This window comes from Lissotriton vulgaris, unplaced genomic scaffold, assembly GCF_964263255.1.
Source record: "Lissotriton vulgaris unplaced genomic scaffold, aLisVul1.2 SCAFFOLD_532, whole genome shotgun sequence".
Lineage (NCBI taxonomy): Eukaryota > Metazoa > Chordata > Amphibia > Caudata > Salamandridae > Lissotriton > Lissotriton vulgaris.
The window spans coordinates 157,902-173,561 of record NW_028245496.1 but is presented as its reverse complement, the minus strand read 5'-3'; the positions used below and the strand labels follow the sequence as shown (position 1 = coordinate 173,561).

Here is a 15,660-nt window from a genome sequence, read left to right as displayed (position 1 = left end):
AGGCACCAAGATCCGAATGGCAAGTCCTGGATGTTGAGTGCCATAGTTGAGAGTTCTGAGCAGTGCTTGTAAGACTGTCTGAAGCTTATTTGCACCTGCTGCAGCTTCACTATTGCCCTGGTGTGGCCAAAGATCGCACATGACATAGGCGGCCGGCTCCCGAGGTCCGGCGGAACTTTTTTCCTATTCCTTTTTGCTTCTTGTCCCACAATCCGTTTCACCTGAAGACACGACCAGGTCCCTGAATGTGTGCAGGGGGACGTTATTGATTGAATCAAAATGGCGGCTTCACACAAAGCTGACTCAAGCGTTGCTGTTGATGCTATACAGACAAAAATTGGTTTTCAGTTTGTACATTCTTCAGGATTTTTTTTTCCATCCAAGGCTGATTGAGAGTTTGTAGAAAAATGGCTTCAGATTTTCCACATACTACTCTTCAACATTCTTCCTAAATGTAACAATGTGAGACTCACTAGGAGAACGGCTGTTTATCTTTCCTTTCAAAATGCTGCCAACAATATTTTCTGAATGGAAGACACCATCTTGTAGCATAAAGGGCCGAAATGGGTTCTGGTCTGGCCGATGGTTGGTGGAGACATTTTGACTATATCTTGCACCTGCCCGGCCTCGCCCAAAATGGCGCCGGTATAAATGGGACTCGTAACTCCTTGTTGTGTACTGGTTGAACAACCTTGATATCACGAGATATGAATGCAGTTTTGATGCTCATGGCGGGCGGGGACGAGAATTGATTGAATATTTTGACATTCCTATTGATATTAAGTTCTGATGTGTTATTGATTACTGTAGTATTGAAAGTTCGAATTAACGTCACCCATGGTACTTGCCCGCAAATGTATATCTAGATGATTTTTTTGTAAGTGGCCCTGTCGTAATTTAATTACAAAATGTACGTCCACCGATTCCGCAACAGTTAGACACCTTAGTTCTTGCAACCTAATGGCCCGCTCGTTACGTTCCTCTATAATGTAAATGTCTCCTCATCATATACGATTTCAGTTTGCTCCGTGGCCGGCCCACGTGGTTATAGGCCCGTATTTGTATACTGACATTTTCACAATAAAGGTTTTTAAAACAAAACATGGTAGTAGTATTTACATTGGTAAAGTTTTTACTTTTAGTCACTGTTTTCGAATCAGTAAAAGGCAAGTGAAATAAAGCAGTCCAATTACATGACGGATAAAAGGTATAATACGTAGGAACGCAGTAAAGATAAATGGTCAAGGGCAGTTGTGTTTTCCACTCCTGCAACATAAAGTGATCGATAAGAATCTGATAATCAGGCGTATCGGCGACTAAGACAGCAGGCCGAGTCTCTTTTACTCAACGGCTCCGTCATGGAACGAAGAAACGCCCTTTTTCTCGAAAAAGGAATATATTTTACTTGCAGGACAGTTGTAAATTTTCCGGGAAAGTACATTAGCCTGGAATATTATAACATATATGTTTAAAAAAAAAAAGTTCGAAATCAATAAAAAGCGTATTTTTTAGGTCATATGACCAAGCTTTTCATTATTAAAATAACAAAAGTAAAATGAACCAAGAAAAAGTTTTATTAACAAGTCACATGACCTGTTATGCTTACGTTACGCGCTGCGCGCCGCGCCCCGGATCACTTCCGGGTGCGCTAACGCGGCGTGTCATATAACGCATTACGCGACAACGTAGGTCAAGAATATAGTCAAAATGTCTCCACCAACCAGCGTTCGGAACACAACCCCTTTCAGCAGTCCAAAAAGTTCTGTTAAATGACAACAGAGGGGACAGGCAACAAGAACCATCAGTCAAAGAGGGGAGGGCAAGTTCTTCTCTACCGGGTCATGTTGGGGCGCTACCGGAACTGATCGAATTGGTAGTCTACAGTGTTTCTGGATGTTTCAGACTGAAGCTGGCGTCAGCATGAGAGCACCACCATCTCGTAGCTCCGTCGTGGCCATTCCACGAGCAATCATGGCAGCCGCTCCCCACCAGAAGCCTGCGGGAGTCGGGGGCCCCCAAGACTTTTGTAGAATCTTCACGGCTGAGGGGACGCTTTCGAGAATGGGACTCAAGCCCTATCAGGGAAGCGTCCGAGTTCCAAGGTGTCCCAGGGCCATTTTAGTGGACCACGCCCAAATCTGAAGAGCCGGCCGCCATTTTGAGAGTCCTGTGGCAGTCGCCTATCGTTGCATCGCAAGAGCGGGAGCAACTCAACTACATGGTGAGCGAGACGCTGTAGTCGCAAGAGCGGGCGGTAAACAGCTGAATGGCGGAAGAGGCACAGTGTAGCAAAAGCGGGTGGAATGGCAACTAAAACGGTAAAGGGGCGCCCCACTACAGCGTGTCTTCAGGTCAAACGGATTGTGGGACAAGGTCCAGAATAGAAGAGTCATCAAAAGGCAAAAAGTTCCGCCGGACCCCGGGAGCCGGCCGCCTATGTCGGGGGCGATCTCAGGCTACACCGGTGCTAAAAGACTTGGGGAGGGGGTCGGAGCCAAGCGTCTTCTCCGAGTCCGTGCCATCACACCGCCCCTCGGGGGCCTCCATCAAGCGGTTTAGGGAGGTACCTTATCACATTGTTTTCAAATGCCGTCAGGTCCACAAACGACCCTCACTTACTTTGAGAATAGTGAAGCTGCAGTAGGTGCAAATAAGCTTCAGACAGTGTTACAAGCGCTGCTCAGAACTCTGAACTATGACACCCAACATCCAGAACTTATGCCATTTGAGAATGGCAGTGACATCGAAGCAACTCAGGGACCAAAATCATTAACGTACTTTCACGTATGAAAATCTTACTTGGGGAGGGGGCAGGAGCCAAGCGCCCCCTCCCAGTCCGCGCCAACTCACCGTATGTTTAAAATCTGAAGCCATCGTTCTACAAACTCAATTAACCTTGGATGGAAAAATCTAGAAGAATGTACAAACTGAAAACCAGTTTTGGTCTGCATAGCATCAGCAGCAACGCTTGCTATCAGTGTATGAGTTTCATGCTCGATCGATTGAGCTAGCCGGATCGGGCAACAAAAAGTATAAAATAGTTATGTAAATAGTTATTTAATAAAATGTTTTACCCTGTTACTTTGCTGGTGTGTTGTATATATTTTTAATATTTGCATAGGGTTTGTCGTTATTTTGGGCGGGGTGGGTGACGTAGCCGAGCTGTCTTGCAGCCCTCATGGTGTGGAGCTCAGTCCATCTCACTATTTTCGTATTTCTCATGAAGGGTTGTTCCTAATGTTTCTATTTTAGCGAGGTCAAAAAGAGATCCAATTAGTGGTCTACTGATTTTGCTCGATTACTTTTATTTTTTTACACGATTTTTCACTATCTGCAAAGACTAAACAGAGTATTGCGACTTTGTGCTTGTTTGTAAATAGAGAATGAACCAAAGAGAACCAATTCTAAAATAGTAAATGCTTGGATAACAATCAATCAAATGGAGAGACAAGCAGGCACGACGGATTACAACGGGGGTAAAGGTCTGCGTTAACTACCCTTCACTATCTGCAAAGAGAGAGTACTACTAAGAGAAAAGAGGGGAGGGGGGGCAGCGTTCAAAGCACATCAGCGTGCATAAACACGAAAACTTTTTTAACCTATCACGTACTTGACATTTGACAGCTTTTGATATTTGCTATTAAAAAAACATTGAAATTCACAGAAAAAACCATAGGTTATAGTCCATATATAGTTAGGAATTTGCATTTACAAAACCTTGAAAATTCACTGAAAAAACCATTGGTTATAGACCATATATAGTTAGGGATTAGCCTTTTCAAAACCTGATTTTACTCGCATAAAACCATTGAAATTCCATATATAGTTAGATGCGCTAACTATATATCGCGCACCCGCAATCCACTGCTGATGATGTCACATATTACATCATTCATGACATGGTTAGTGACATCACTGATGACATCACTGATGACATCTCAAATGACATCACTGATAAAATCACTGATAACATCTCATTTGACATTACTGATCACATCACTGATGATATCATTCATGTGATAATACCATGAACCTCTTCAGACTCTAATATAACCTTAGATACAATCAGTGTAAACAGACAGTCACAGACTGTCACTCATCCATGGAGTTACTCACACACCTAGTCAGTCATGCAAAGAATCAATCACACCTCCATTTCCTCAACTATACAGTTATACACACCTTACTTATTGAAACATATACTAACATATATTTACTCTCTTATACAATCCCTGATACATGTTCACAATGATCCATACAGCCACTCACACATTCACTGGCTCTTATGCACAGTTATTTATATATGTCAACTCTCACATGTACTGTGTTTTACATATGTACTTACTTTGACATGTAGCACTGAGATATCCATTCACTCAGCAATACACTCATGCACAGTCAACCGCCCATACAGCTGTTTCTACATGCAGTTTTGAACCCATACATATAGTGAATCAACTACTCACACATCTATGTACAGAGTCACACACCTCCCAGCCACCCATAAACACACACTCAGTGTCCCATACAAATACTTGGACAACCAATCAATAACCCATACAGTTATTCATATAGCTACTGATCAACACATGCAGCAGTTTGTAGAACAACAGATATAATGATGCACAAATTAAGATAGTTTAGTCACTGACCCATGCACTCATTAAGACACATTTAATCATTCTCTCATACAGTCAGTCATGCACCTACTAAATCCTTCTTCCAGACACTTATACATCCACTCATTCTTCAATATGTAAGACACATTTTAACTTTACAGAAACATACAGTCACTGGATGTTGTCATCAGTGATGTCATTTGAGATGTCATCAGTGATGTCATCAGTGATGTCACTAACCATGTCATGAATGATGTAATATGTGACATCATCAGCAGTGGATATATGGAATTTCAATGGTTTTATGCGAGTAAAATAAGGTTTTGAAAAGGCTAATCCCTAACTATATATGGTCTATAACCAATGGTTTTTTCAGTGAATATATATATATATATATATATATCCTACTGGCGGTATATATAGTTAGGAACTAGTTACCATAGGAAATCCCCAACATTCTATTAGGAATAACTTTGGCGCCGATTGAGGAATCTGCGTGTAATTTCCCTCCGCTCCTTCCCTGAAACTTTTGGGGGTATTCATCAAGCGGGGGCCGAAAAGGGGGTCCCAAAACGTGTTTTCCCCATGTTAATTTCCATAGGGACCTTTAGACACGGCTACAACCCAAACGGCTGAATGGAATTACACCAAACCTGGCAAAATGGTAGGGCCTGGTATGCACATGTGCCTTTGCTATGTCTGGTGAAAATCCCTCCAGTAGTTCTTGAGAAAATTGAATTTGAAATTTTTCAAATGGCATTTTCTATGGGACCCTTAGACACGGCTGCAGCCCGAACGGCTGAACGGAATTACACCAAACTAGGCAAAATGGTAGGGGCAGGTATGCAGTAGTGCCTTTTCTATATTTTGTGAAAATCCCTCCAGTAGTTGTTGAGAAAATTGAATTTGAGCAAATTATATATCTATATGCGCTCACCGTACGCGCACCGTACGCTTACGGTACACGTACGCGCGCGTACCCTTACGTGCGCGAGCGAGTTTCTGATTGGCTGGCAGTCGACTGTCAACATTCCAAACTCTCCAAACCAGGAAGTGTTGGCCACCATCTTGTTCCTTCTGGGACCCCCTGAGAAGGGCTAGGGGGTCCCCCTTTTCGTGTTTTCCACTTTTGTGCTCTCTTGTGCCTCACTTCTCCTGAGAAACAAGATGGCTGCTCCGGTGGTGCCCAGAAGGATAATAACATATATAAACGTTATCCGCTAATAGAATTAGCATTTACAAAACCTTTGAAATTTTTTGAAAAGAAATATTGGTTTTTTATCGCCTGATATAGTTAGGAATTAGCATTGAAAAAACCTTGCAAATTCCCTGAAAAAACCATAGGTTTCAGGCCTTATATAGTATTATGGAGAAGTGTGGCTCACTGGTTAGAGGAGGCATACCCTGAAGCAGAGGTCAGACCCGGGACCAGGGTTCAATTCCTGACGCGGCAGGGTCTGAGCCCAAGTGTCCACAGACTCCATAATTCTCACTTCGGTGCCTACTCGAATCATGGGTTCACACTCTGCAACTCTGGGCAATAGCTTGCTTAATCTCCACTACGGCCCCCCGCAGCGGGATGCCTGACTTTCACCTTGGGGATGCCCAGTACGGGTTATCTCACAGGGAAAAGCCAGGACGGGTTCCCAATGCAAGCGCCGAGATGCCCAAGGGTAAGTCGAGCGCTATATAAGAACACACATACATACATACATACATACATTATAGTTAGGAATTAGCATTTAAAAAACCTTGCAAATTCACTTAAAAAACCATAGGTTTCAGGCCTTATATAGTTAGGAATTTGCATTTTAAAAACCTTGCAAATTCACTTAAAAAACCTTAGGTTTCAGGCCTTATATAGTTAGGAATTAGCATTTAAAAAACCATTGAATTGCTCCTATATAGTTAGTTGTACTAACTATATTTCGCGCACCCGCAATCCACTGCTGATGATGTCACATATTACATCATTCATGACATGGTCACATATATATATATATATTCCATATGCAAGAACCAAACGCTTGGAGGCCCTCTCACAACGCAAATTACTTTATTTCAGCAAGGCTGCATTTCACCACAGGATGGTAGGTACAGCGATTTTTTTTCTGCCAACAGTCCCGACGCGTTTTAGGCTCCTCTCGCCTTTCTTCTTGGGGATGGCTGTGAGGAAAAGCAGCTCGCAGGTGTTATAAATCATGCAGCAGTCAATAGTCCCGCCCAGGGGGCGTGTGCAGGCAATGCACTATCGTTGATGTAGTCTATGCCATATTGAACCTATAGTAAGGCCAGCCGCTGTAGTTTTCCTAAGTGTATTTCATTACCACAGTGGGTTTGCTGCATCACAACATGCTGTAGTAATGCCAATTTTCACCTTGCTGAAGTCGCGATGTTCGTTATAGCCCCGTACTCATGACGGCGCTTGACCTGCTCATTCGCAGGGAGGGGCTCTCCGCGACCGTGGCAGGCCATATATATATATATATGTAGTTAGGTCAGAGGGGTAATGTTAACTTTGAAAAGACTAGGCAATTGAGCAGAGCCTTTTGGGACTCCGCACATTGTGGAAGTATTCGTTCATAGCGTAACAAACAATTTATCTAGATGATGTGACTACCAGCGAATAAATTAAACCTTTACAGTCAATGCAGGTGAACATCAGACTCGCCAGTCAAACTTTGAGATCATTGGTGTTAAAAGCTGAAAGATTGAGCATGATTAAAGCCAAGACTTGACTATTATCCCTTGTAAGTTTCTCTTCCCTAATGGTGAATAATGTGAGAGAGATGCTTCTGCTGTGGCTAAGCTATAGGGTCTGTTATAGAAAATGGTGATTCTCTAAGACAGAGCTTTATTGGTAACTCTATGGCAATGGGATTTTGGAGTGGGATCACAAAATAAATCCTTCCATGACAATAAATTTGTCAAATAAATCTGTGCATCTAATTTTATATGCATTTAGGGTACATTCTTGAAGCCCAACGTTCGCCGTTGGCACAGCATATTGCAGACGGTCTGATTTCATAAAATATAAAGTAGGAGAAGCCACACCTCGGTATTAAGTGTGCATTGCTTTTTAAGTGGACTTTATTTTTCTTGTATACCCTTGACAATCTGAAACATTCTTGCATGTGTTATGGGCAAAATATATTGTATGGGGTCATTATATGCATGACAATGAAATACAGATTTTTAATAAAAATACACGTGGGCTGAAAAAAATCTACTGCAGCACATGGACGTTATTTGGGGGTCAACAGTGGTTGCAGCTGCAACCCCTGGCTTGCCGCTTGCTAATCCTGGCACTGCTTTTGCAACCCATGGCCTCAGAGGTGGCAAAATCTGTGCTTGAAACACTGGTGCAGCTCTTCTTATATGGACGGTGGTTGGAGCTCCACTTGCCTGGTTTCTGTCCATTTTTTTAATTTACAAATAGTAAATAGTTTTATTCACTATTGCTGTAATAAAGAATGGAGTATAATAGCTGGAATATGACCCTATCTGGAAGATAAGGTAAGTAGAAATGTTGTTAAATGCATGTTGTATTTATGTTTGCAGGGTGAGAGTGTATTTAATTGCACAAGAGCGTGTGAATGTTTTAGTATGAGTAAGCATGTGTGTGTGAGTTAAAGTAAAGGTCAAATGGCGTGCAATGTCAAATCCACTACCCCAGGCATTTTTATGAATTGACGTCCATGCTTTCAGGAGCCACAAATAAAAAAGCATAGAGTTTGACAGGAGAACGTACAATAAAGAGGCCACATGAAGTCCTTCTTGTAGAGTATTGAAGATTACCGGTAAGTAATAGGGAATTTTACTGGACATACAAAGAAAGGATACCGGGTCCAACTGGCTCATAAGGCACTCTGGCAGCACCCGAAGGGCTGGTCTAACTGGTCAGTATGTGGGCCAGTTTTATGGCTGTGAGCTGGTTTTTTTCTGATATAACCACAAACGTTGCCTGCAGCCCGCACAAGTGCATATTGTGGCACAGAACTTGCAAAGCACGTAAACACCATGCTTTCAAATTTGAAAACTGCCCTGATTTTCATCTGTGGGCAATTTTTTTAAACTATCGGATTCATTAATGGGGGCCGCTTTTATTTTGGTGCCCAGGCCTATTTTCTGTGCCTGTCCGACTCTGTAAGAATATAATTAAGCCAGGCAGTAACTGTTTTTCAAAAACTATTTTCAGTATATTTTCATTAGTATCTGTTTTTGTATTTGTATAAATGCAACTTGAATGTGTGTTGATTTAGATCAGGCATTTTTACTTGAGAGGTTCGGTGTTGTAAAAAAAGCAAGCATTTGCAATGCAATAGGTCTCGCATTAACGAGAGTTTAAGCTATTGCATTGCCAATAGCTTAAACTCTTGCAAATGCAAGACCTATTGCATTAAAAATATTTGTTTTTGTACTAGCGCCCGATCAGCGCTTTCAAATTCATGAAGGCTGCGTCCCTTTCTTTAGACAAGCCCCGCCTAAAGAATGGGAGATGTCTGACAGTAAAGTCAAACCGTGGCATGGGGGCTTTGGAAAAAAAAAAAGCATGTTTGTCAAGTTGACAAACAGATTTTTTTTTGGGTAAAAGCACTCATGACGTGCTTTCCCTTTAATGTCGGCTGCATACCTTTCTTTAGACACGGTTTGTGTATAGAAAGGGGCACGGCCTCTATGAATGTGAAAGCGCTGCATGTGCACTAGTAAACAAAATACATAAATAAATAAGTGTGCCCACTAAATGCGGACCGCACTGCTAAAATAAATAAATAAAAAATGCAGCCTTATAGTTAAAGAAGACTGCTATTAGTAAAAATTAAGATAAAAGCGTGCGGCGTGCTGCGAGGTAGTGGGTGGAATAGGGGAAGAGCATTAAATAAAATAGTGGTCACCAACTTATAATGCAGACTGTGTAACAAGAGAAGTAAAATGTCCAGTCGACATGGGAGGTAACAAATGCAGACAAGGCGGGTACCAAAGAGGGACAAACAAGCCTAATAATAAATCGGAAGCCAGTGTTTACGAAGGACAATGACACAAGCCAATTAAAAATATGGGTAGAGAGTGGTCGAGGCTTCAAAGCCATAGACCACTACCGCATGCCTCGCAGCAGCGCATGCACTGCCCAGGCTTGACCTAAAAATGGCAAAACGCAAAATTATCATATTTTTGTGCTCACATTTTACATTGTGTTTTGATTTACAAACTTTAGCTTTAGGGGCACGTGTGCCAGGGTCAAGCAACCGTTTTGTCAAAAGGGTTACTAACTGTTACCAATGATGAAAACAACTGATAGCTTTCCATCCATATATTCTAAACAATGTCTAAAGGCAATTTATAATATTTACTATTAGAATTAAATTGGCTTACAGGAAGACCCACAAAACAAATTGTGTGCCATTTTGCGCAAGTGTAATGTTTTACTGGCTTATTCTGTCAATTATCTGTTATAATGTATGTGTTTAAATTAGTTTTTCATGTTTAAAAGTTTATTTTTTCAGTGCATATCCTCTTATGCTGTTTATTATTAATTGTACATATTTGGTAAAACACCAACCAAGTTCCAAGGAGAACCTGAGCGCTTTACAGATATTTATAATCCTATGTTCTTTGCTGATATTTTAATGTCTCTAGATTTATAAACCCCAGTTTTAAGAAAATTAGACTGATACAGTTCGAACCCACTTGATAGATTTTCGATTTTCCTTAATTAATTTCCTTTCAGTCAGCTTCGTGAACAAGACAATGAGAAACTTTTGACTGATCGCGCTGCGCAGCTCATTGGAGATCAGCTGATTTTGGAGGTGAGTGCTTCCCTCTGCTTGCACCTGACCTGTACGATACAGCCGGGCATATCTGCAGAACTCTCTTATTGCATATGTCTATTTCTAATGTACAGTACGGCTTTCGTGTAACCCCGGATCTCTTCCAGCATTCGCCTGATTATTTAGTTATTTATACCTGGTTCACAAACATTAAAAATGCATAACAATCTTCCCTTCACGTCTTTCGACCCCATAGATGTGTAAATGTACAAACACATCAAGAGCCTGCAGAAAGATGCAGACGATTTACTCTGTATCTTTCCTCCTGTATAGAGTGTTTAGAGTCAATTTACAACTCTCATGAAGTTCACAAAAGATCTCACAACTCCCTCTGGGTGTTAGCAGTAGTCGGGAATTCCTAGGAGCAGGCGAGGAGTCCTTGTGTGAAATCTATGGTACTCACATGTTACCTTAGTGTTGCATTTGAGCATGCATTTGTACTACTGAACCTTTTTCATCAGGTGGAAAATAATATTCTTAGTGAATACCTCTCTTTCGCTACACTTTCGCCATGAAAATACATTTACACTGCCCATGAATTCTGTAAATCACCTTCTGGAAAGTATGCAAATAACCACAAATGTTGTTCACCTACTGTTGTAGGCATTCCTACTTCTACAAAGAAATACCCACTCCCCACCCATGTGAAGAGATGAACTCACACATAAAATTGCACCACACTGTTGACTGGTCTAATATTACGCGAGAGTAACCAACTTTGGGAGTAGAAAATCCTGTTGTGTGAATACAAACCACAAGTTTATATTTGTAAGTTCAGCGATCTGAACAAATTTACATGTGTACAATGATTTGTGAATAATGAGATCACAAAAAATGTACAGTAGATCACATGAAAAACTGTGAAAATTAGGAATAGTCATGCTGCACTGTGCTTACTGAAGAAGATACCCCTTAGGAAGGAGAATTGGCAAGATTAAATATTGCAGAAAAGCAGTTTTCACCCATAAAGTTATTTTGTTTCACAATGAGAATATTTTTTCCACATGGATAAAATAATTCCCTTCGCCTCCAAATCATGTTGAACTGTACGGAGATCTTTCCCACCTAAGTTATGCAGTTTGTGTAATAATAATCATTGGCAATGTCTGTAAATACTCATAATGTATTATTTTAAGAGTATTAACCACATTCTCTAAAGCCTCTCCATGAACACACCTAAGTATAAAAGTACAACTGTGGGATACCCAACTTTATCTCAGACTGGCCATTTTCCATCTAAAGTCCAGCCGCTATAAGGGCAAAAATCTGTATTTCCAACTCTTCCATCTAAAATTGTCTGCTCCACCCCACTCTGAAGTTCAGAAGGGCCTCCCCACTGACCATTCCAGCCTGGCATTCTGTCCTCCCTTCTTAGCTTTCGCTTGCACATCGCTTGCGCTGTCCTTGTGAAATCTGTTGTAATTAATATATTTTAGAAGGGGCCTACATCCTGCCTTTAATTCTTATTAGTCAGTTTGCTTGTCAGTTTATTTTTCCTGATTTCAATTGGTTGTAGGCATTCTACTTCCTCTTGTTTCTTGTGTTTTTCTCTTATCAGTTTCCTGTGGCCCAAGTACTCATTCTCATCCGCGTTGATGGGTGAAACTTGTTTTATTTGCTTAAAACTGCAGTGTTCACAATTTCCCTTTCATTATGTTCCCCTGGCTGCGTGCATTTAAAGTGTGCTTTCTGACAGCCTTTCATTTGCTTTGTCTGATGACTGCACGCATTTAAAGCATGCTTTTGGCTGCATTTCTTGGCTTGGTTTAAATGTAATGTCCTCTCAGGATGCTATTGTACTTATATGGCTTGCACAATGTGTGCACGAGCACATCAGCATGTCTACATATACCTATGCTTTGCACACCCATCAGTCCCCCCGGGACCAAAGCAGAGACCCACTCTAGAGCTCCCATCTCGTGAAGCACCAGCAGCCAGCGGGAGCGTCGTATCAGAGGGCCGAGTGCATGTTTAGCATAGGCTTGCCTTTTAAAAGGCTTGTTTGTATCTCCCTGCTAACAGACTCATGGGAAGAGTTTGTTTATCATTTTTCTGCCATGCTCCTTTTTTGGCCACTACCTCTTAATCCCTGTGAGAGACATAACATTTGTTCCCTCTACTTTTGCTTTTCTGTGACCCCTATCTCCTGTTACACCATCGTTTTAAAGGTTTCTGAAGGTGTTTCTCCACCTTTATCCCACTTGTTCCTCCTCCACACATTACTGCCATATCTCTGCTTGTTTTTACTTTCCATTATTCATTCCTGGGGTGGGGTGCTTGGTCTGGAAATGTCTGGGTGTGTGCAGACGATGGCAGGAGCTTTAACAAACATCTCACCCAGAGTGACCTTCGTGGCAAGCATGTGAAGGAGGAATCTGCTGAAAGCTGCTCTCCCAGCACGCAGAGACACCCCCTGTCGCTCTGCTGTAAGTACTCAAGTACACATTTCCCATTGAAATCATTAGAGATGAACATTTTTTGGGGAGGGGAGGAAGATTTGTAGTATGGGTTACCTTTTTGAAGCCAATGGGAGCATTTTACTTGCTTGGTGGAGAGGGGGCAACAATAGGGCTTAACTTATGACAGGCACACACACATGATCCCCTTAAAACGAGGGAGAGAGACTACCACACACACACTCCTTACTCACACTCAGCTACATAGGCCTATCTCTCGCACTGGCTTATGCCAGAAAGGGAGCGATGTATAAGACACACCGAAACACCAGCCTCAGCCAGTCACTCACAGATCTCTAACAGTGTTTCAGGAATCACAAAGACACACATGAGCATTTCTCTTATCTGCGTGCAAGTCATGAGAGTGACTTGCATACACACTCAGTGCCACTGAGTAGGCAGGAACATGTATTAATATAAGTGTGGGTCTACAAGTCCCAGCATGCAACATGCTACAGTGAGCCAAGACAAATTGAGAGTCACCCTATGGTTTTAATAATATTATTCTATTACAGACACAAAGCACATGGGGTCCAGTAGGCAGGGAGTCGCTATTTATATATTCCCTGTTCAATTGGCTTTTTCACTACCGCTAAAGTGTTAACCATGTCTGTGCTTCTTGTACTGGGGCAGGTATGACTTGGCTTTCCAAAATGTTAATGTTAGGTAGTCTTATTAAAGAAACTGTGGCATTCTTCTTTGGCGGTGCTACCCTCTGTATCAGGGAATGTACTTCCAGTTTTTCAACTTTCCCGTAAACACATATTTTACATTTCTTTTCTGTGGTTACCAAGCTCAATTGGTTATCTGTGAGGCTGCAGCCTTGCTCTTCATGGCAATGTCATAGTGCTTTTTAATTTTATTTTTTACTTAAAGCCATGTTGCATAGCAGGCCAACTGCTGTGCCCCATGTAAACAAATATTGACAAAGCCATATTAGTTTAACATATCAGTTTTACACCTGCTCACCAAGCTAAAACTATATACAACAACAAAAAATAACAATCACATAGGCAAAACCTATTGCATTTACCAGTGCTTGTTGTACCTAACTGGCTGATGAGGACTTATGGAGCTTGCCGGGTAGTTAGTAGATAGATGAGACATGTTTGTGTAGTAACTTTAATATTTCTTATCTGTTCTGTGTGGTAATATGTTAATGATCTTTCCTGGAGCTAGTTCAAGAATCCAGAAGATAACATATAATAAGAACTGCCATTATAATCACTTTCCTGATAGAATAAATACTACAACTCTGGGTCCAAAACGAGTTTTAAATCTCTTGGTTTATGCTGTTTTTTTAACATAACCACAAATTCAATGTAAATACTGATTTAATATTGAGGATTACAGTTATTGGCATCACCGACAGGTGTTTTGCTGCAAGCTGGTAGGCTATTGAGCTGTATCAATACTTATTTATTAATGCATATTGCTATTGCAAATGGACAAACATGTGAACACGTACATACACAAAAGAGAAAACGATGAAAAGAAGATGAATTATCTTTCAGTTGGAAAGCAATACTGTGTTACAGCTCCACATTGTTCAGAGGTGCCCACGTATGTAATCAAATATATGCGACACACTTGGGGGTGAGAGATGGTTCTAAATGTAGCTAATATCATAATTTGCTGATTGTTATTTCTTATTCGTGGACTCTCACTGCATGGATGCGATTGAACACACACAGAGAATCATCAATAATATATCAAAAATGACGGGCGTGGATAACCAAATGACATACCTGTCACTATAGATGGTTGAGTCTTTTAGCTTGTTCAGGTTCAATCTCTGTCCTTTCTTCTTCCCCAGAAAGAGTGTTCGAAGTCCAGAACTGCGGGAACCTTCAATAGGGCAGAAAAGGCCAGCTAAAGAATGAACATAAAATATATATAATAAGCGTCTTCCCAGCCGCTGTCAGAATTATATTTGAAATCAATGAGGGTGGGACCTGCATGCATTTTCAAAGGCTCACCTGCCTTAAAAGGTGCAAGGTTCAAAGAGTAGTAAAACACCCACCCCACAGAAGGGTAGCTTGCATACCAAGGATCCAAACTAGATAGTAGTGAGATTTATTTTTGTCTGGGTAGCAGAGTGGGTGACTGCCTGTCCTCGGTTTACAAGTAGAAGCCTGGTGGTAGGTGTGTTATAAATTACTGGTACCAACATTGCCAGGAAGTTTGGGCCGTTTCCTGGGAAAAGACTGAGGCGGCTATCAGCGGGTTAAACCTGCACAGTGAGAATAGCCCCTGATTGACCCTGTGGGACTGGGGGCGAGGCCTCAGAAAATGTCACACCCTTGCTAATCTATGCACGCTAGGAGCATCTCCAATCACTAGGAAAAGATGGCAGCGCCGCTTTGGAGAGAATCTGCACCTGCCCGGTGCTTCCACGTGTACTGTAATCAGCCAGACTTCTCTGAACAGGAAAAGGGAATTGCGAGTGCCCGTGGTCAGGATACTCACTGCAGTATTGAACGCTTCCATGCTGCAGGAGTGGGCAAGAGTTGAGTTGGGCATGTTGGGCCCAGGGGACCCTCTGCTGATGTTGCTGCTGCACCTTAGACGATTTTGAATAATTCCTAAAAAGTCAAACAGGAGCTCTTGAGTTCGACCTAGTAGTGGGCTTTTCCTGGATGCAGCCACTAGTGAATGGCAAATAACTACAGCCAAGTTGCAAGGAAGAGGGTGGACAGAGATATGCCAGACTAATGCTAGATCCCCGAACTCAAGGGATTTGTGTTGTTGCTTACG

General features: G+C 41.7%; 1 protein-coding gene across 2 annotated transcripts in view; it reads left to right on the top strand.

Moving 5' to 3' along the window:
• Nucleotides 1-15,660, top strand: part of LOC147666399 (uncharacterized) — a 392,367-nt gene that overhangs the window by 247,107 nt on the left and 129,600 nt on the right. For both annotated transcript variants that reach the window (XM_086949092.1, XM_086949091.1), the window contains exon 9: nucleotides 10,348-10,426. In XM_086949092.1, coding sequence (XP_086805218.1) covers nucleotides 10,348-10,426 — 79 coding nt within the window. The remainder of the gene's footprint in view (nucleotides 1-10,347; nucleotides 10,427-15,660) is intronic.